Here is a 22,796-nt window from a genome sequence, read left to right as displayed (position 1 = left end):
TTTTATCACGAATATGATTTCAGTGAACCTTAACCATCGTTTGTCATCCTGAATTCCTTCTGAATTTTGCATGCGCTGTTGTCGTTTCTTTTAAAATTCTTCACATCCCTTCAGTTTGCGTTTTTTTAATGCCTGCTGTTGCATCTCCTCTGCATCTTTTTTATGTCTTATGTAAAGCACTTTTCACTTGCCTTTGTGAATTAAACGCGCAATAAAAATAAACTTGCCTTCCCTCCTTGCTTTCATCTGCTCACTGTCCCCGTTCGACAACTCATTGAGCCATTCATCCGCAGATTTCATTACATCAGTGTGCCCCTGACCCTCACTCGCTCCTACGTTCTCATTTCAATAGAGAAAATGATTTCCCCTCATAAATTTTTTTTGGGCAATTTGGTAATGAAATTTATGTAATTCATCTGCTTTTACCTCTCCTGTGCTAAAATGTGTCTGGTTAAGGAGAAGCACACGCTAATGCGGGGTGTAAATACATGCAGCTCGAGCAATGAGTATTCGTGCGTATCTCTGTCAGAAGCAATTCCAAAACAGTGTCTTCTCTATAATAAGAAAACATTGATAAATGGGTTAGACACAACATCACCGCGGGTGGAGAAAAAAAAACAAAACAGAAAGAAGCTAAGATCAGCCCTAAAGCAGCACTTGCATTCAGTTCAGCTCAACTCTTGAACTTAAAATTCAAAGCGAGTCAGTGGGATATGAGAGAAATAACACATGCAAATTCAATTTTTCCTAAATATATGGTGGTTTTTCCATTAGAATTACCCCTGATGGCAGTAAATCTGCAGTGTGTGCTCTTGTTGTCAGCAGACACAATTGTTATGCACAGTATGCAAGAGAAATAAGTGCACAGAATACAGACAACCAAAGATACAAGATGTAAACGTGACTAGATTCTTTAGGTCTGGACTGCATCTTACTAAAAGTAATTTCAAAAACATTCTGTGCGCGGATGTGCTTGTGGCTTACTTTAACATGTGTACGCCTTCCGGGGTGGTGGGCTGGTTGAAACGTCTCATGTAGTCGTGCATCTCCGGGAAACTCTTCTTCATGTAATCCTCGGCGCTGCTCTCCCTCACCGTCCCGAAACGGAAACCCAGGGAGGGATGGTGCAGCTGGGGGGAGGCGAGGGTGAGGATGGAGAGAGATGGAGAGAGAGAGATGGGGGGGTGAGGCAGACATCATGATGGTGCTCATGTCATATTCACAGTAGCCCTGAACTCCCCAAAGGGTTTAGAGATACGGAAAGCGATAATCCTTCACAAATAATTCCGCTCTTTACTCATTAGCTCGTCCTTGTGGAAGATAAGCTTGTGTGTGCACGCGGCTGTTGCATGCGTTTATGTGGCGCGCCGGCATTTGCGCGGCTTGCAAGTTTCGCGTCCTTGCGCGCAGCCCTAACCTTGTCGTCGTGGATCCCTGAAACCTGCTCGAAGGTCTTCTCCCCGACCATGACTGCAGCCAGGTTGGCGGTGTAGCTCGACAGCACCAGCAAGCAGAAGATGGCCCACAGGTTCATGAGGAAGCGCCCCGTCCAGCATTTAGGAGTCTGCAGAGTGGAGACGCATGCTTTGATTTTGTTTTTGTGCAATTATTAGCTTACAAAAATAATTAAAAAAGAGAAAAAAGAGAGGCTAAAAATAGCATGGTGCTAAAAATATCTCAGCTCCAAAATGGGAAAATGTCACGATGTCGAGACAAGAATTAAACAACATGGAGGAAATTCAGACAAAAGAAAATACATAAGGACAAAGGCACTTAATTTAACCCTAAAACAATCAGGTTAATCAAAATAGACCAGATGAAGAAGAGCTAAAGCAAAAGCTAAACTCTAACAATTGTTTGTGTGTGACATCAGAAACATCCTTCCATGAAATCGTCCGCTTAGGGGACCAAATCCACCCGAACACTGTGATCATTTATTTATCCCGCCAATTAAAATCCACTTAAGAGGAGAAAAAGAGATAAATTTCAAGTGTTTTAAAGGCTTGAGATTAATGAGACATTAATTATACAAACAAGGTTGTAACCCGTTATTACAAAAGGTGTTCGGAGCGTTTCGAAACATCTAAGTCTAATTAGCTGGCGAATTGGAAAAAGGAAGAAAGCGAGGATGGCACGAAGAGCACACAAATTCCACAGTAATATTGTTTTGGGGAAGAAATATGATTGTATAGAGAAATTCTAGATATTCCTCTTTGCACTGTAGGTCTTGTTTGAAGATATAATGATCAGAGGGCCTTTGGTTCACCAGTCTTATCTTTGCCAGGTAATTCATTTCACATGGTGACTACAAACGATCTTTTAAGGAAAAATGTGATAAATAACAGCTTTCAAATACAGTGTCACTGAATGTTATTTAAGCCTGTTATTCATGTCAGGCTTTCAGCTCTATATGCAGCGAAAAATGATCACAAAAGCAGACCTAATACACAAAATTGTGAGTAATTGAAGTAATAATAGGCCCTTGATTTCACAGTGAACACACAAAAAGAGGCTTCTGAGGTGCTTGAAGAGCTGCGTCCGTCTGACATTTTGTGCCGTTTCTAGCTGACTGGCTTTGAAACTTTGCAAAATAGGTCTCATTCAAAGTGTGAATTTGATGGCTAAGCTGCATTTCCCAGACAGAAAGTCGGTAGCCAACAAAGTTGATGGTGCATGTAGAAAAAAATAAAGTATTGTTCAACGTAAAGCTCGTCAAGTATGACTTGAGATGGCGCTGACAGCTTGACAGCTCAGCCTATATACTTGTTTGTATTCTCAAATGTTTTTGCTTTTCATTGGGGGGGGATAAAAAAAAGAAGATGATCTACTATCTTTTTTGGCCAGGTTTGCTGGAGTCTGAAAAATCAAAACACGTAAAGGTGCAGGACAGAGATGATAATGTGAAACTCTTAAAGCTTCCAGGACCGGCTTCCTGCTCAGCGGGGAAATCCCACACAGCATATGTGCTAGTTGTGAATGGAAGCGTGATGCTCCTTGGCCTTGGAAGTAATGCTCAATTACTGCTGTGCATAGTAGCCAGATGCTAAGGATAACAGTTTATGCTAGAGCAGCTTTCTGGAAAACACCACTCCTCACACCTTCGCTCGACGGAATAGTGAGAAATAGTCAAGACAAATTTTATTCAAATCGCCTTGGTTATTCAACAAAATACTAAAAACTGACCTCTACAATAAAGGTTTAGCAATCCATTTAGTTGCCCTGTCTTCCCCTCATTGCCTGAATAAACATCCCAGTTTGGCTCTGACCCAGCACACAGAGGTCCAGAGTGTTGCTCAAGGACATTTAAACAGGTCATAAGGCTGCTAATGAACACAACCTGTTAATTGACACATTGCCAGTTGCAGGGATCAAACCCGTGACCTTTCACTTGCGGGAAGGTCTCTCTAATCACTTGGCCTCCGTCCCTCCGAAGTCATTTCCCTCCTTCAGGGACAAAGTCTGATTGTGCGTTTAGAGAAATATCCCTGCACAGTCACTCAGAGGACAGAAATGATGGAAAATCGGAGTTATCATAATGCTGCATTGTGTAACAGTGCGACGCTGTATATAAAAGCAAACAGTTGCTATTCATCTGCACTGTGGTTGGGCTCTGTGCACCAGCGCGACTGTGGGTGTGACGCAATCTGTCACATCTGACATGTTTTTGAAGAATGCCGCCGCCGTGAAGATACATTTAATATCTTTACATTTTTATACCAAACAAATGACACAGGAATAGGATGATTTTTTAACTGTGAAGGGAAGGAGATTGTTTATCAAGCAGCTAGACAAATTTGCCTAACTCAGTGGATTTTACTCCCATTCGTCTTCGGCGGTCACATTTCTCGCTCATACTGGACTCCTCAGATGCCCTCCCTCTGCCCACGTCGCCCTCAATGTGCCGCCTCTCATCTCGGCTTCCCCACTTACCCTTTCAACCCCGTCTCACCATCTTTCCGTCAGCCTTCCCATTACCTTCTTTTTGAAACCCATTCCCCTGATTCGCCCTCTCACCCCCACCCCCACCCCCATTACCTTCTTATCTTCAACTCTGTGTCTGCCTACACTGGGGAGTTAACCTGGGCTCCCTCTTTCACCACCTTCATCCATCCCCATCATCCTCACTGTAACTCCCTCAGTCTCACTTGCCCTTTCCCCCCCTTTTCCCTCCCTGGATGAGCATCATCCTCGCTGCACCTTTCCACTTCATCACTGCCTACCTTCTTAACCTCCCCTCTATCCATCTTCCCTTCTCTCCCTCCATCTCTATCATCTTTCTGTGCTATCCTGCCCTTGCTGTTTGTGTACTCTATCCCGGCCCCTCCTCCCCTTTTCTCTGTGATTTCTATTCCTTGCCCCACCTCGTGCACGATGGCTATCTATCACAGACAGGAAGAGCTACTTTACCTTGGTGGCAACAGTGCGGCCAAACAATATGGCGTAGCAGAGGTTGAGGGCGGAGGAGTAGGAGAACACACGCAGTCTGTTCCTGCCGTGCGGAGTCATGCCGAAGGGGCTGTTCCACTCGTACAAAGTGAGGAAGAGCGCCGTCAGGTGCAGCGTCACGAAGATGCCCACCCACATGGACCAGTGCAGAGGCCACATGAAGGCCCCGATGGGTGCTGCAGTGTCCCGGCTACGAACCTGGCAGGTCACAAACAAACAGCTTGGTAAAGCTGCTTTCCAATCGGCACAACCCTCCAGTCTGCAGCATCTTGTTAGCAAACTCCTCTTAAGCACTCCTAGGCATAATTAGTTTAAGAAATGCATACATTGTTTTTTTTTCGGTGCGATTCATCATTTTGTTGGGGCAAGAAATCATTTTTTTTGCTCCCAAACAATGGAGTTCTCATTTTCAAATGAATTGTCAGATCATATTATGCATTGTGGTTTGTCAGCCACAGAGGGAGATGTTAACAAATCATCGAATAGCAGCAGCGTGTTTGAGGAACTCGGCTACGGCGGCCTCCTGAAATGCCTCTCAGTCTCATTATACAGTCCTACACTGCCTCTCATTTTAAACTTTCATAATTAATGTGCCCACTGAAAACTCTACAAACTAATTATTCCCCAATTAATGATCTCCTGCTCCACTCGGGTGACGAGGGCAAAATAAAGCATCATCAAATCACAGTGAAGTAGTGGCAGCGTCAGAGGGGGGAGATTGACAAATCAAAGTAACGCTGTAGACTGCAGTGCTGCCACTGAGTCACAGCGCGGGTATATTTTCAGGACATGCCCAGTGTCTCCTACAGTCATAAAAATGCAAACTTGAAAACTCCGACAAACTAATGATGACTTCAAGCGACCGTACCAGAATGCCCAGGCTGGTGGAGTAGAAGGGCGAGGTGAAATCTATGACTCTGCTCCTGGCTGAGTTGATGGAAAAAGAGGTCACGGCCATGTCAGCGGTTCCACTCAGGAGGTCCCCAACGAGTCCCGTCCAGCGTCCCGTCCCGCTCAGAGCCCCGTACTTCCCGTCCCCGACTATGTAAAGGTCAAAGGTGAAGCCCATGTCTTCTGCCAGTTTCTCCAGCAAGTCGATGCAGTAACCGTAGCAGCACTTTCTCAGGTCCTCCGGTAAGTCTGAGAGGAGACGAGGTGATAATAATGATGTGAAAAGTATGTTAATTCATATACGTGCTTTGGAAGTGGAGGGACTGCAGCTCTGGGAATTTGTCCACAACTGACTATAGAGCATGAAAAATGTTGATGGATCCTCACAGGACACTTCAGCTTAAACATTTTTAATGACCCTGGCACAGAGACTAGAACTGCATTTATTCTCATTAAATCCTGGGCAAAAAAAAAACTTAACTCTTGAACTACAAATAAAAAAAGAGTAAAGCTGGCAAGCTGAAACAGGGATGCCAAATTCTCTACTTTACACTTCCTGCCATTTTTGATTGTTCTGGCAAGCCTTTTTTTTTTGCAATCTCAGCTAATTGAAATTATCCAGTTGCTCTTGCTTGGCAAAAAAGTCTGCACTAGTTCTGCCCAAAGACCAGCATACCTGCACAATACTGAAACGGGACACGACCTCACTGTTGTTTTACAAATAAGAAAAAAAATCTTCAATTCCTGAATCATCCTGGAAACAAATGCCAATTTCTGTTAGCCTTCTTCCACTTTTCATTTGCTGATTCAAAAAAATAAAGTTAAAATGACTTTTACTGCACTGCTATACTGTGGACCGTGTGTATAGCTGCCCATTAATCCCCGTAGTCAAAGAGATATAGTACCTGGTACATCTCTGACACTGGACTCTTGTTCTATTATTGATTTAATGTCTTTAGTACTCTTCATTCATAAACCTGGGATGTAGCTGTAGAGCCGAGCCCTTGACATCATACCTGATGCATTTTTGAACTAGACTGACCAGCTATGATCCTGTATTGATTACACTTCAAAAATCCATATCAGGTTTGAGGAGGTGCAGCAGAGACGTGGTCAGTCACAAACCACTCACATCAAAGCGAAAAGATCTAAGAGTTTATATAGGAGAGGGCTTGGATGAATTAGAAGTCATGGATTCCCTACTATAGATTATGTTTTTGACTGGTGTTACAGGAGTTTTACAGCAAACCGGTGCTGAAAAACAGGATTCTACGGACAAATGTCAAAACAAAACTCACGGTTGCCCTCCCAGTCCGTTGTTGTGCTGTTTGGGTTGTGCAGCTGGTTGAAGAGGCCTTGGATTATGTCGGATCTGTTGGTTTTGGGATCCAGGCAGAGCTGACCAGCCGGACACAATCCGTCCTCGTCCACCTCCCTTGTGAAGACAAACGGGTGCTCCACCAGTGTCACCACTTTTAGGCGGTGTCCCTCAACGGAAAGTCCCGGCCTCCAGCGACCTCCAACGTTACTGTCCCCCTGGCCGTCCCCTCCCCTCACGCCAGCTCCGAGACCTTGCCCCTGGCTGCTCCCGAGCCCCCCCACCAGTCCCAGGATGCCCCCCTCTAGCTCCAGTCGGCCCCGGGTCCACTGTCCCACGGTAACCCAAGCCGGCTGGCCCAGAGCACCTCTTTTTAGGCTCCAAACGTGAAACAGCTGGGAGGAAAGGACCCGAGAGGCGCTGGCGTCCACCTGGATCAAGCCTGTGGCCCCGTTGAAGGAAGTGTTGGAGAGAAACCTCAAGGGAAAGAGAAAATAAAGAGCAGACAATAAGCAAGAGGCAACAAATCTGAGAAGTTGCTGTGTTGTCGTGTTTAGAAATCTGGGCTACACACGAAAACAGCCACATCAAATAAAGTTACAAATGCGGCTGCAATGCATGGGCAGTCTGGTCGGGAAGCTTTAGCAAGGCTGGTCTCAAATGGGCAATTGCAACTCCCAGAAAGTCATAATTAAAAGTTAATGCAGTGCAGTGAGGGTCTCCTCCTATCTGGCAGTTCATACAGACAGTCATTGCTATTCGTCTCACTCGCCTGGTGGCCCAGCATCGGTCTTTACGGTGGAATACATTAGGAAGAGCAATCCCCGTTCGCACATAAATCTGCCCTGGCCTCTTGAACCTAGCAGGGATTGTTAGCTCATGTCTTCCCGTTCCATCATGTGGACAACGTCAGGTAATGTTTCGGCGTGAAGCCATACAAGCACTGTTTGAGCATGTCCTGATTAGTGGGGGGATTGTCTGGAGGTCATTGTAAATCATAGGGGTGGTTGTTTAAATGTTAAAGTATGCAGGGATCACTGCATTTGGTACGGTTGTTGAACCGTGTGGAGACTGTTGATGATGTCTGGGTCAAGGCTGGAAATGGAGAGTTTTTCTTCCCGGTAATGGAAAAGGGTGGTCGAGCTGGAGCCCTTTCTCAGACAAGAAAAAAGGAACAGCTTTTCCCCATTGCTCCCTCTACTATTCTCTCTTTATCTTTTTCTCTCAATTCCAAGTTTTATGTATGAACTGATGAGCTTAGATAGTAGCGGCTGCAGGAGAACTTTCCCCATTAAATAAGGGATATGGGAAGGATAATGAAAAGACTAAATTGATCATGTGGGTCATAAACCTTTCCTCTAAGCCTGGCCTGGACTAAACCTGTCTGCACTACGCAGAGGATGATACAACATCCATGTCGGGTATCATGCATTCTTCTAGTTCATTTGTGCACTGTTGCTGTACAGCTTCATGATAGGATTTACTTCTACACGATTCTCTGATTAAAAATGGCTCTGATTTGAAAGGCATTCCCATCGCAGCCCACATTAACTTATGTTTCCTCATCAGCGGCTCCCTCCGTCTCTGTGACCATAAAGCGGAAGTGCTAGCCTTGCCTTGAGCTGAAATCACTCATGGTTAATAGCACGGCTGAATCATCATATCCAACAGACAGCAGATTCATCAACCCACTCCAGACTCTATGCAGTAATAGCGACGGCGGGCCACAAAAGAGAAATTAACCATACAGTGAGCTTCACTTTACATCTCTTATCTAAGCAGAAAAGCGCAAAAGCGTCCCCCCGTCTCATTGTTTGTGACATGTTTGGATCCGTGCCCAAAGATAAGATACGAGCGTGGAGTAACACGGCGGTGAAAGGGAAGAAGGGGGGAGGGAAAGTGCGGCACACTTTCAAGCTGTGCCACCTTTTAGTTATGGGTCCTGCGGGTTGTTGTGCTGCATCGGGGCCAGAGGCTGCACTTAAAGGATGACTGTGGACGGCGAGGCAGGTTGATAAGTGTGCCAGCGGTGTCAGAGAGGGATGGCTTCCTCTCACTAACACCTGGCCGTCGGTTTACACGCTCAGAGTAAATGTCAGCAGAGTGGCCGGTAAATGATGACTCTATAAAAGAGTCCCAGGCATGTGTCTCAGCCTCTTATCACTCCATCTCCGTTAGTTTGGGAAGGAAAGTTTACTCCCTCTGCCTTTTTTTCCCCCGTCTGTCTGTCGGGGATGATACGCGGCTTGCTTGTTTCAATGGTTTTAATCTCTTCGGGGGGAGATGGAATCAGCGTGGCAGCTGTGTCGAGCGAGATGGCACTGACTGGCAGATCTCACTCCGATAACAACAAACCCTCTATCTGTTTCCCTCCCTCCTCTTCCTTTTTTCCCCTTCGCCCTCACATCCTTTACCATACAAGGTTTTTCCTTCCTTTTTCTTTGACTTTATCCCTATTTTTCCTTTAGCCGTTTCCTCCTTCCTCTGTCTTTCATCTATCTGTTTGTCTTTGACCACGTTCTCCTTTCTCTCCAATGTATTTTTGGGGAATGAGCACCTTGGGAGTTTTGGATTCTGGACATTTGATAGAACAACATCAAAAATGGCCAGCTGCTCTGATTTCTTACTCCGGCTTCATCCTCATTGCAGCACTGCTTTGAATCAGTAACAGTAATATTCTGCCTTTCCTCATACCTTCCTTACTTGCTGATATCTCCAGACATCCCCTCTCCCTGCCTGCCTTCCTCGCTCTGTCCCTTGGGCATTGAGCTGTTAATTGCCTTTTCCATGTGGAAGTCTCTCACTTCCTTCAGCTTTGTTAGAGCTCTCCAGAGCAATGGCATGTCTGGCTGTTGCAGGGGAGGGATAAGAATCGGAGAGTACACTGGAGAGCAGGGGAGTCTAACAGCAAAGGTTTGAATGGTGCGATAGAACGACCCCATTTATCGGTCTCTCACAGGCCACGAACAAAGGTCACTGACACCGTATTGGGGAGACTTTAATATAAGTAGTCTGTTCTGATAGTCTAGACTATGTCCTAATTGGACCTCCACAGAAAGATGGACTTCCTCTCATGTCCTGATAAAGTTAGTTTAAAAACCTTACTTGTCTCATTTATTGCTAACAGTACCACATGATAGTTGTACAACCATGCTCTGGAAAGCTCTACTCAGTTAATAAAAACCCCACTCTAATGCTCTCATGACTACACCATGCAGATGTTACACAGGTATAATATTTACCCATCTTAGTTTTGCACCGATTACTGTCGTTTATTTAACACCAAAACACTTTGTGTATCAAAGTTGCACATTATCTTGTTTCAATGATTGTTAAAATTACAGCCATGCTCTGTGGAGCTTTATATAGGCACAGCTGTGTTTTCCTAAAATTACCAATATTCTCATAATAACAACGTGCAGATGTCCAGCAGGTAGAATATTTACCAATCTGAGTGTAGCACACACTCCGATCGTTGATTTGACCCCTAAAAACTCATCTCTGTGTATCAACATTACATATTTAGAAGTTTTTTCATCATCAAGTGGCTATACCTTCACACTTTAAAATGACTTAAATGTAACTTCATTCTATTAGAATATGCACATATATGAAGACCCTGCCTCTCTTTCTATGCACACCTTCTAAATAACTGCATCTAAGCACACAAGCACACCTAAAACTCTGCTAAAACATTATAAAATTGACACACAATGGCAAATTCTAGTTACCCTACGCATTTGTCTTGGAAACTGTTGTTCCTTGGTATTGCTATGTATAAAATCCCAGAAGTCTGAATCTGTGTTTTTGAGACTGGCTTCGATACAACTGCAATTTTAAAGTGAAAGCAATTCTACTCGTTATTCAATCATGTTGAAAACTTCATGTATGCCCCTGCACTATCTTAGCACTTTATGTGCACGCATGTCGATACAACATTTTACTTCTTACTGCTTTTTATTCTCAGCATATTCCATTTTAATTGAATTTTATCCTGTTTTAACGACCACATGGCTGCTGCCATTCTGTGTCCAACTGCTCTCCGTGCCTTTCAATTGCTCCCAGGGGGACAAAAACTTTTTGAACTGAACTATAATAAAATCTGTGTTGACTGCATGTTATGCTCATAATATGTCTTGTATACACACTACCGTTCAAAGTTTGGGGTCACTTAGAAATGTCCTTATTATTGAAAAGATTACAATTTTTTTCCAATGAAGATGACAAATTATTTAGAAATATAGTTTAGACATTCTCAATGTGGTAAATGGCTATTCTAGCTCGAAACGGCTGATTTTTAATAAAATATCTACTTAAGGGTAGCCCAGAAGCCCAGTTCTAGCAACCATCACTCCTGTGTTCAAATGGTACATTGTGTTAGCTTATCATATTGAAAGGCTAATTGATGATTAGGAAAACCCTTGCGCAGTTATGTTCGCACATGAATAAAAGTGTCAGTTTTCATGGAAAACAGGAAAGTGTCTGGATGACCCCAAACTTTTCAACGGTACTATATATATGTATATACATATCCATATGGACTTGTTAACATAGTTAAAATAAACACTTGGTTTTCACCAGAGGGTGTCTTTAAGATTCTTTATTTTGCCCTAGAATACAGCGCAATTGAGGGTTGATCGGAACGCTATTAATTTGCAGGTCATAAACACAAGTGCAACAGCAATACACAACAAAAATAAACGACATTTTAGGCCTGATGATGGAACAATAAAAGATCACCAAACATGTTGCAAAAATAGCAAATTTCATGGCAGCAGTTGTCACCACCATTCGCTTCAGGAAAAGTTAGATGATTAACAAACGGTACAGGCCATGAATGTCTGCACAAAAGTTTAAATCCATCACAATTATACATACTCTCACAAAGCACTGGACAGACAGACAGACTTTGCATGTTAAAAATGAGAAAATTATTCACGCCAATCCCAATAAACTTGTTTTTAACTCTCACAGTGAGCGTCCAATAATGTCGCTTTGTAACACGCCTCTCACTTCGCTTGTTTCAGCCTCTGGCCCTGTGTGCCCAATGGTTCTGGCATCCCGACGCTCAACTAAAACTGCAGAAGGAGAGGGAGCACAGCGAGAATCCAGCTTGTGATTATGTGGGTGGTGTTGATGATCACTCTCAGCTGGCAGGCACCGTGTGTGCTCAATATTTGCTGTGGGCCCATCTCTGACTGCAAATCCTTCTCTCACCAGTACCACATGACCACCCAAGTTGGCTGCACACTGTTTTATCCATTGTGCAATTTGAAGAATATCCATGTCAACTGGCAGAGCAAAAATATTTAAGTGAGTTTATAGCACGGGGCTACAGTGAATCACGCAGTATCAGCCACACATGGCTTAAGAGGGTTTCTGAAGTATGTGAGTGTGACGGGTATTTTCCTATGTCCAAACCCGAGGATTAATTTTCTTCTGCTTTAAGTGAATACATTTAAGGTTTAATATGCACTTCGCTATGTTTTTTTCTCCAGCGCATGTGTATTTATTATCTCGCACTACACCTTGACAGTCTCGTAAAAGCTGTCAGAGGCCCTTTTTTTAAAAAAAAAAAAAAACGCCTCAGGGATGGAAACGGTGGCAACGGCAAAGAGAGACACACAAAACCCTGTAGTGTCAGTCTGCGAATCTGTATGCCATAAAGACCTCATCCCCACCTCCGGTATGACAGTGCTATTGAGAAGTTGCCACCCCCACGGTGCAGAGGACAGACAAGGGCAGCAACCAGAGCGTACAGTACCACAACTGGAGCCAGCAGCTCCTCGCAAAAATGCCAAAGTGTCACTCAGAGAGCTAACGAGCTTACAGACGTTTAGTGGCGTGACCGGAGGAATTTAATTGCAGTTTGTCAGCGTCTTCCATACATCATTTGATTTAAATGTCCCAGATTTTTTTTTGGTGCCTTGGTGTCATTTTAAAAAAAGTGACACTTAACTTAGACAAGTGGCTGCAGGGGTTATAAAAAGTGTTTAAGGCCAAGTCCACACCTGGCATAAACTGCCGCTGGTGATTCACCACCTGAAGCAATGATATTTAATTTTTTGGAAAACTTTCTTCCTTATCCGCGCTGTTGAAGTTTATTTGGACAAATTTCTACCAACTGCAGGGTATTGGAACTGACCCTGTCCCTGGTGCATCGACATTAACAGACAAAAACATGTTTAAAAGCTATTTTCTACAAATAAATAGTTTCTATGCAAATGTTGACAGAGAGGCCTGAGGATTATCCAGCAGCAGGATTCTGCAAAAAGATGTTATTCAACATTTTAAAGATCCCCTTAGGTGAAAAATCAAGTTGTTTTTTTTTTAAACCTTGTTAACATGCCCATATGGTGTCTTTTATATGCTGGAGGACACATCATGAGCTAAATAAGAAGCCAGTGCCATGGCTGAGCATTTCCACTTTGAAGCTGCAGTGTGCTGATGACAGTTTCAAAAACAGAGATTCAGATGTGAAGGGTTTCATGCAGCTCCAACATGTGTGGCTGGATTACTCTGATATTGCAATTTCCCATTGTCTAGAATAGAGTGATATTTTAGTGTTTGAGCAGAGTTATAGATGGCTGGTGTGCTTGAGCTGCAGCATGTGGACCCCAGGGGTATATAAGTTGTCTTTTTTTTTTTAACAAGTTGGGTTTTTCAGTCACTTTATGTAGTTGTCACCCACTTATTGCCATCACATAAACCAAAGCTTATTGATTCCAGCCGGGTTTGTGGTGTATATACGGAGAAATCATTTGGGGTCCATGGGAACCCCAGTCAGACCCCAGCCGGGCTGTGCATCTTTTATTTATGTTTGTTTGTGTTATGTTGCTCTTGTGATGACTGCTTCAGCTGCATTGTGTTTCATTTCAATTCAGGAGTTCTTACATGAATACTGTAAGTAATACACGTTTGTAATTATCAATGGTAATTTAATTGTTTCTTTCATATTTGTATCTATAGACGACACACATTTTAGGAAAATATATATTAGAGGATATGGACAGGTACAGAAATGTGAAACAGATGAAATACTACTGGGGTCCAGCTGGACTTCAAGTGTACGGATGAAGTAGGCTTTGCCACGTGTACTGATGAGGGTTAAGGGAAGACCGTGTTATTTCTAACCTTGCCAGCAAGTTGATTTCTCGCGATATTTGTGAGTTCACAAATCTCTCAAGAAACCATCTTGCTCCGCTCCCGCCTTCACTTTTCGTACAGCACCAAGTTGGTTCGGGCCAATCACGCAGCAGTATTGGTGTGTGGGGCGGGATAATGGGCGGGATATCCGGATGTGAAGACGACACCAAGCGCCAGTAGATCAAAACAAACACGGCAACGGAGGACAACGATCGTGTAGATGCTGCTATTAAGTCAGTTTTAGCTGAATCTCCTATCACTTCTTTGAAGGAAGAAAAACGAGAGGCGCTTTGTGCCTTTCTGGATGGTAAAGATGTTTGTGCTTTTTTACCTACGGGTTTTGGTAAGAGTTTAATCTACCAATTGGCTCCGCTCGTTGTGAAGATCCCACGATTGGCTAAAAACAAACCTGTCAGAGGCGGGACATACTGTTGCATTGTCCAATCTGTGCCTCTTTCCTCCGAACGGATTTACATGGAGCGGTCCCAGATTGATATTGTGGAGTACTATCAAGTACTACACAATTATTAATCTGGCTATTGTCAGGTTATGTTATTTCCTCTGAAAACAGCATCTAATTATGCAACTTTGATACACAGAGATGCATTTTTTGGACTTTAATCAATGACCAGATAGTGTTTTTAACCAAATTACATCAGAAGGAGGCTGAAATCAGATTTCTCAATCGAGCTTCTACTTTCTGACTCCAAGTTTATCATCACAGAAACCCCCACCATCCTGTGTGGCTTTTAAAATTTCAACATCTATTTTTCCACCACTAGAGAAATTTGCAATTGAAACTTCAGCAATTACCAATTCCAACACTATCAGTTTGAACCAAAAAATGAAGATCACTGCAGAAAGCTGATGTAGGGGACTTTATCACAGAAGGAAAATCATGTCATTTAACCTTTCTACAAGTGCTCAAATCAAAACGAACACCAATTAAACCAATTTCTTTAAACTATTTACCTTGGTGGACACTATTAAAAGTAATTCAGGCCATGTGTTTTGACATTTGTAGGTGAACTGATGCAGATTTACACATTTGAGAAGAAGCAACAATGTAGAGTTATATCTAAACTAAGGCATTTTAAGGCAGCATGCTATTATTTTCATGAAAAAAAACTTTTAAATATGCATTATTTATACATACAGACACATTTTTAGAGGTTTAATCAACAACCAAAGACAAATTGAGCCAAATTCTGTCCAACTACACCACATTAGGGTGAACATAGAAACTAGATTTCTCAAGCTTGCTTCCACTTCCTGAGTGCAAGTTGATATCTGCCATCATCACAACAATCGCAATTACCAGAATCAACGATGTCAGTCTGGACCCCAGAATTTAGCTCACTGCAGAAAATTGATGTAGGAGACATTATCGTGAAATTAAAATGATGCTTTTGCAAGTACTCCCACTAAAACAAACATCACATACACCAATTTCTTTATAAGTACCTCCCTATAGAATACTACTAGAGGTCATTCAGGCTATGGGTTTTGGTATTTTTAAGTGAGCTGACCCTTTAATTTGAAAGCATCAATGTCAAGTTACATCCAAACCATTTCAAGGCCAGATGATACCATTTTCACGGAAAAAAACTTTCAAATATACAACTTTTATACAAATTTAGAGGTTTAGTAAATGACCGCAGGGGATTTCAACCAAATTACTTTCAACTACATCATACTGGGCTGGAAACAAACATCAGATTTCTGAAGCTGGCTTCCACTTTCTGAGTGCCAGTTCATATCCGCCATCAGCATCATTACAGCAATCACAATTACCAGAAACAACATTGTCAGTCTGCAGCCCAAAAGCATTATGGATTCAGGAAAACCGATGCAGGAGGCATTGTGGCAAAACAAAAGTAGCAGCATTGAAACTTTTTGCAAGTAGTCCAATCAAAACAAACATCAACTACACCAATTTTTTTAATACAATCTACCTGCTGCATTCTATTAGAGGTCATTCGGATCGTGTGTTTTGGTATTTTTAAGTGAGATGACCCTTTAATTAGGAAGCATCAGTGCTACATCTAAACCACTTTCAGGCCAGATGATGTCATTTTCACGGATAAAATGTGCAACTTTCATGCACATGGATGCAAATTTCGAGGTTTAATAAATGACCACAGGGGATTTTAACCAGGTGACATTCAGCCACACCACATTGCGGTGGAAACAAAAATCCAATTTCATATCCACCATCAGGATCATCACAGCAATCACAATTACCAGTAACAACGCTGTCAGTCTGGACCTACAAATTAAGCTTATTGCAGAAAATTTAGGGATCATTGACACAAAAGAAAAGTGACATTTCAACTTTTTGCAAGTCCTTAAATGCAAATGAACACCAAGTATACGGATTTCTTTAAAGCAAAGTAATTATATCTAAATCATGCAGAGGAAAGGTGGTGGTATTTTTCAGGCAAAATAAAACTTCTGAATAATCAAATTTGATGTTTATTGTGGTTTAATCAATGACCAGAGAGAGACTTGAAGCAAAATTTGTAGAATGCATCTATAGAGGTAATTCAGGCCATGTGTTTAGGTATTTTTAAGTGAACTGGCCTTTTAATTAACAGGTGTAGGAGTGAATGTATGCATACCTGGCAAGATATTGTCCCGACGATGGCAGTTCGTGACGGTTCGGCTTGTCATAACAGTTCACCACGTTCTGAATCAGCGCCAGCTCCGGCCTCACCATGGTTGCTGCAGAGACCGCTCTTCCAATCAGCTGCAACGCATCCCGTATGTAGAAGCTGATTGGCTTGCGGCCGACCTCCCCATAGGCCAGCAATCCGAGGGGACCTCCGAGAGTGTGCAGGGAATCCGGAGACAAGGGGTATCCCATGATCCACTGCAGCGCTGGTAGCGATGAAGCGAGGCGCTGAGCAGCCCGCAGGACGGAGGAGAGACACTCGGGGTCAGACCCCAGGAGGAGGACAGAGGAGATAGGAGAGGGGGAGCGCAGGAAACGAGTGGAGATGATCTTCAAAGCCTCCTCTTCCATCTGATCCTCCCTCCTCTCCTCGCTGGCCTCCCCTCTTCTATCTCGGCCCCCTGTGATGCGGGTCAGGTTGATGATGTCCCACAGATGCCAGGTAGAACCGCTGTGCCTCTGCAGGTGAGCCAGCAGCCCGTCGCCGCCTTCGTCCCAGCCGGGGCAGATCACAGCGGCTCCTCCCCAGCTGCCCTCACCCCGGCTCCCCCTGTCTCGGTCCCCCTCTCCCCCCTGCAGGACTGCCAGCAGCAAACTGCCCAGGGTCGATGGAGGCACGCGGGCCGACATCTGCAGGTGAAACCGGTTCTGTGAGAGAAAGACGAAAGACGGATCGAAGGAAAAACAGAGGAAGTTAGAGAGGGAAATAGACAAAAAATAAATGACAGGGAAGAGAACAAAAAGGAGGAGAAGAAAGAGAGGAGAGAAAGCAATAATGAAAAAAAAAAAGATTAAAACAATGATTATTAGATAGAACCAAACTGAAACACCTCAGGGCCGAATAACAGAAAAATCACATTAAACGCAGCTTTTATGATCACCAAAACAATTCCTGTTGCTGTAGTAATTTGCCACAACACAGATCAGAAACAATCAGTCACATTTGCTCATTATCTCTCACTCTGAATGAGGAGAGCGGCGCTGATACAAACAAGGAGTCAATGATTCGCATCTAATCTGCAACATCACAGTTGGCTTGGCAAGACAACAGTAGCATCCACAGTTCATCCAGAAGCCCACATTTCCAAACCCCACTGAAAACACTGGCTTGTTTCATACTGTTCCAAAATGGATAACACTGTTGTCCTTGAATGCAGCTCACAGATGGACCTTCCCCCCTCCTTCCTTTGGGGTTTCCATCCATTTTTCATCCTATCAGCGCTCCAGGCAAGGTTGAGGGGGGGAGACTGCTTTCACAGAGAGAGCCCAAAGTTGAGTCTAACATAACTTAAGACCGGCTTTGAACAGCTCCACCTTATTGGGAAGCAAAGATAGACACGCTTTGCAAAATTATGCTCATAAACACCCTTTGGCACTAATCCATTTTCAGGATCTTTAGCACACATGCAGAACATGTGCACAGACAGATCGAAAACATGCACATATGGTAATTAATCACATCTGTACATACAGTAGAGGGATGCCATTAATCCATGCAGGTATACACAGAATGAATACATACACTGGTGGAAAACACACTCGCACACATGCGCAAATGTGTGAAGATGAGAAATCTAAACCCAACTGCAACCCACACTCATTCAAGTGGAAATAACCCACCAGGGAGTACAAAGTAAACAGAGCGACCCTCTGCTGAAAAGTCCTTGAGTCCCTTAAGAGGGAGGATAAGAAAGAAAAAACGACGAATTAATGCAGCGTATGTATTTATCCTCCTGGAAAGGACCAGGTGAGAGCGAGGGGACGAGTGAAGATAGGTCTCTTCTTTTGAACTCAGTGGGAAGCCGTGAAGTCTGGGGGGTGGGTGGTGTGATGGCGGTGCACAGAGGAATAAAGATAGGAAGGAGCCGCCTATTACATATGTGAGTATTATTCAATTTATTAATGCTGGAAATTAAACTAGGCACGTGCGTATTTTGTCAAAATGTGACGAAAGAAGATCAACACGGAGCCTCAAGGCAGCTGCAGGAATCAGTTGTGTTGATCTACATCCACTCTTGTTCAGAGTTCCTGGGAGTGTGATCCATCTGAGCCATCTTTCTTCTAAATATTAATGTATGACGAAATATATGGCCGTGTTATAGTTCTGGTTAAAGCGCATAAAAAATGGCAAAAATGTGACTTTGTGACAGCTCTAAAAAACAGATTAAGCGTGCGCCGTGTGAAAAAAAAGGCTGTAAATTATGCTCCCAGTCAATACAGCTTGTTAGAAAACCGGAGAATGACTCTCGCTGAATATATCATTGTCAATTTAATTGTAATAATCTTCATCTGCGGGACGTCCCACAGCTGTGTCAGCTGTTTTCTACCAACGTTTTTTTCCATTTATTTCTTCTCTTCCACTCTCTTGGCTACTAGCTCGCTTGACTTTTACAGACATTCGTTCTACAATTTCAATTACATTTGAGGCATTTAGCCGGCGCCCCTTATCCAGATCGACTCACACTGAGCACAACAGCAGAATTACCACAAGAGTGAGAACGTGAGAGCAATAATAAGAGCAAAACCAGAGCATTATGGAAGTTGTCGTTGCTGCTATCGGGAGAGAAAACAAATTAGAGTAAATGGTAGGAGGCAGATGTGGGAGCTGTGATGCGATTCTGTGGAGATAAAGAGGATATGAGCCTGTTTTTTTCCACGAGAGCGTGAGTTCCAGGCCGTAAGAGGAAGAAACACACTGCAGTTTGGACTGGAGGAGGAAGGACTTGTTGAAAAATTCTGTGAGCAATCAAACGTGACAAACACCCAAAGTGGACTCAGTGAAAGTATATTAAAAAAAAACAGCACACCAGTGGAGTTATTGCCTATTAGAACTGCAGTCACTTCTTGCCTGTATTTGAATGTTTCGGCACAATTAATTCCAGCGAGATATTAAAGCAATAAAACACTAGAGAGCGTTTTGTGCTGATAGGTGCAAATGTGAGATTTGGGGTGTAACAGAACAGTTTTTCAAAAAGTAGCTTTATTCTGCTAAAGTTACAGGGGAACACATGGATCACAGGTTTTCAAATTTAAAACACATTTGCCAACTAACTTGCTTTGACATCCTCTTGGCATGAGACACTTCATTTCAGGATCTGTGTAACACCCTCATGTTGCCCACACAAATCTCATGCCAAATAAGAGACAACCTCAAAGCTCCTATTTCATGAAAAAATACAAAAGATCTGGATTACACAGGCTTTCTCTGCACTACGCACAAACGCACTCTGAACATCAGGTCTTCTTATTTTCCATATTTCGGCACCAGTAATGGTCCATAAACATCACAGAGAGTCCAAAAGATGCACGACTGTAGTTGATGGATTTGCACACAAAAAGCCCTTCCATTGTGTGTGCTGCTTCATTGGCTTAGCTGTATAGTGTCACACTGCACATCGAAATGTCAGTAGCAATGCAGCTTTACTGCACTGTTAAAGGTCAGATTCACAAGACTCACCGATAATTAATATAATCCAATTTTTTGGACAAACTCTTAACAGGATCTAGCTAGTTTGTTGCCTACAGCTGTTTCTAGGCGTTTTTCCTCCGAGCTGATTACATTTCTGCGGCATCAAACAGCAGCAGGATCAGCGTTAATGTCAAGCTCCGAGTATTTACGCATGTGGCACAACGCCTCGTTAATTATCTGTAAATTAGCCGTGACGTGGAGACAGGATGGATCACGATCTAACGGAAAATGACACGGTGTACTTTTCTTCATTCCAGACATGTGAGCTGTCACACAGTCACACTTTGTAAGCTGCAGTCCAATCATCTGGAGCACGGCAACCGTCGTCAGGTTGAATCCTCCTGCTGGCAGGATATTTTTATTTGACTGTTAAAAGTTTGTTTACTAAAGTCAACAATGTTTTCTGTCATGTTTTTTTTTTCCCCCACATTATGGAGATTTTTCCAGTTTCACAGCCTCACAGCGGGATATTTGCAGTAATGGCATTATTGTGCATACGGATGTTTCCTTTAACTATATATAGAATGGGCCCTTCTTCAATCACTAAAGCAACTTCCAAAACATAGCAACAGGTAGCCTAGTTACAGCGAAAACATACTTCAAGCTACAATAAATTGCTGTAATTTTATCACCAAAGTTGAAGAAATATTAAATAAACTAATAGGAGGACACTGCCAGCTACACAGTTAGGGCATTATTAATTATGCATTTAGAGGATTATTACATTTTAGGACGTTTTAGGTGAACATTTTATCTGAAATGCACTGCAGCCTCATATCTGCTGCCTCAGTTCACTGAAATTACCATTAGAAATTAGCATCATTGTATTATACTGTAATAAATGACATCTTATCTATCTATCCACATAATTAGTCCCCTGTCACCTTCTCAGAATCTCACTTCAACAGATAGCTGAAAGTTAGCAACCCTGCCATGTGCACACGCTAAAGAGCACACTCAATAAAAGTCTTATTTTTCAGAGTTTTTTCGTGTTTCAATGTGCTTATTCGGCATTGAGCTCATCCAAATGAAACAGAAAGCAATCACATTATGGTTTTTAATGCTGCGCTACAAGGATTAGGTTACAGAGTACATTTTCAAACACAAGATTGCATTGGGAAATATTTTAAAAGCACCCCTTCCAATCATGTGCATATTAGCGAAACAAAAAGTATCACCCCAAAAGCAACAAGTTTCCGAGTGAAAAACACAATTTTACGGCTCTGTGTGCTGGGAATAATTGATCCTGGATGTGGTTTCAACCAACAGACTGACTGGCTGTTTTCAATTTTCGTGTTGGTTCGTGCTTTCTCCTGATTAGTTCATGCTACATGCCGTTGTTTAACCACGTCTACAGCTGCTCCAACGGGTGAAGTGACAAGTCTGCCATAAAAGAGGGGGAAACCTGATAGCTTTTGGGGATCATGGTGCACATTTTCAGACAATTTCAAGGTATTTCATGTGTTGTACTCGATTACTCATGTGAAATGTGACAGAAATAGTGTGCCCAAAGCTCCTTTCCGTTAATCTGACAGCATCTGGCTCATTTCTGAATGAGCACCCTGATCACCAGGCCTGCACAAATGATCTACTTCAAACTGTGGGAAACCATTTAGGGAAGCGATTTACCACATTTCAGCACCAATATTGCTCCAAAAATAATCACAGAGAGTGCAAAAGACACAATTTGAACACCAAAACCACAAAACTCCTGTCTTATTCACCTGATGAACGACGACTGAAGACAGAACAGGTCAGATTAATGTGACTCATCAATCATGAAACATGAATCTTAACAGGACCTGAGGTTTAGTTTGTTGCTTCCCGATGTTTGCAGGAGTCTTTCCACTGAGTTTATTAAATACCAGCAGCACAAAACAACATGTAAGCATCTCTAAACCAAGAAAGTTACAGAATAAACTATTGTTATTGCCAGCTGCACATTTATGAGGTTATTTAAGGTGGTTGTTGCACCACTGGACTTTCTAGTGGAACATAATATCCTCAAATGCATGGCAGCATCTTATCTGCTGTCCTACATAAAATGTCAGTTCACTCAATTTGCTATTAGAGATGATTTCAGATATGTATTATTATAAATTAAATGACTTCTTATCTCTCTATCTATACAATTACATCACTGTCACCTTTTCAGAATGCTACCCTGCCATAAACGTATGCACACTGAAGTAAAAGTCTTGTTTTTTAAATTATTTTTTTGATATTAAAATATTAAATATTTGGTATTAAAGTAGTTCAAATGCAATTTGAAGTGATCACGTTAAGTTATTTTAACACTGTGACACTTAAGTAACTGAGATTGGATTAAGGATCTGAGTACATTCCTGTGCAGATGATTGCATTGGAAAAATAAAAAAAGAAAGATCACCAACGAGTTTCTGAGAAAAAACACAAATTTACAGCTACAGTGTGTTGGAAACACTTGATCCTGGTTGTGGTTTCAACCAACAGACCAATTTGCTGTGTTTAATGTTGTTGCTGGGTTGTGCTTTATCATGATTAGTTCATGCTGGTGTTGTCTAACCACATTTATAGCTGTTCTGAAGGACGGAGTGGAAAGCTGGCCACAGCAGAGAGGAGACCTGATATCTTCTGGGGATCATAGCGATCATTTTCAGATAATCTCAGGGCATTTCTTGTGTTGCACTTGGTTACTCGTGTGAACTGTGACAGAAATAGTGTGCCTAAAGCTTCTTTCAGAGCTGCACTCCTTTCTGTTAATCTGACAGCAACTGAACATGCTTGGTTCATTTCTGAATGAGCACACTGATCAGAAGGTACGCACAAGAGACGTACTACGAGCTGCGAGGAACGATTAGGGGGAAGGTATT

At 42.7% G+C, this 22,796-nt stretch overlaps 1 protein-coding gene across 3 annotated transcripts in view; it reads right to left on the bottom strand.

Annotated features, from left to right (window-relative positions):
* Positions 1–22,796, bottom strand: part of LOC110972904 (glutamate receptor ionotropic, NMDA 3B-like) — a 126,002-nt gene that overhangs the window by 21,384 nt on the left and 81,822 nt on the right. For all 3 annotated transcript variants that reach the window (XM_051956667.1, XM_022223288.2, XM_022223282.2), the window contains exons 2-7: positions 16,423–17,123; positions 6,636–7,132; positions 5,315–5,586; positions 4,408–4,644; positions 1,418–1,564; positions 985–1,130 (exon numbers count right to left, since the gene is read on the bottom strand). In XM_051956667.1, coding sequence (XP_051812627.1) covers positions 985–1,130; positions 1,418–1,564; positions 4,408–4,644; positions 5,315–5,586; positions 6,636–7,132; positions 16,423–17,105 — 1,982 coding nt within the window. In that variant the 5' untranslated portion in view covers positions 17,106–17,123. The remainder of the gene's footprint in view (positions 1–984; positions 1,131–1,417; positions 1,565–4,407; positions 4,645–5,314; positions 5,587–6,635; positions 7,133–16,422; positions 17,124–22,796) is intronic.

This window comes from Acanthochromis polyacanthus, chromosome 1 (assembly GCF_021347895.1).
Source record: "Acanthochromis polyacanthus isolate Apoly-LR-REF ecotype Palm Island chromosome 1, KAUST_Apoly_ChrSc, whole genome shotgun sequence".
Classification (NCBI taxonomy): Eukaryota; Metazoa; Chordata; class Actinopteri; family Pomacentridae; genus Acanthochromis; species Acanthochromis polyacanthus.
The sequence above is the reverse complement of the archived record's forward strand: the minus strand, read 5'-3'. Positions and strand labels throughout refer to the sequence as shown.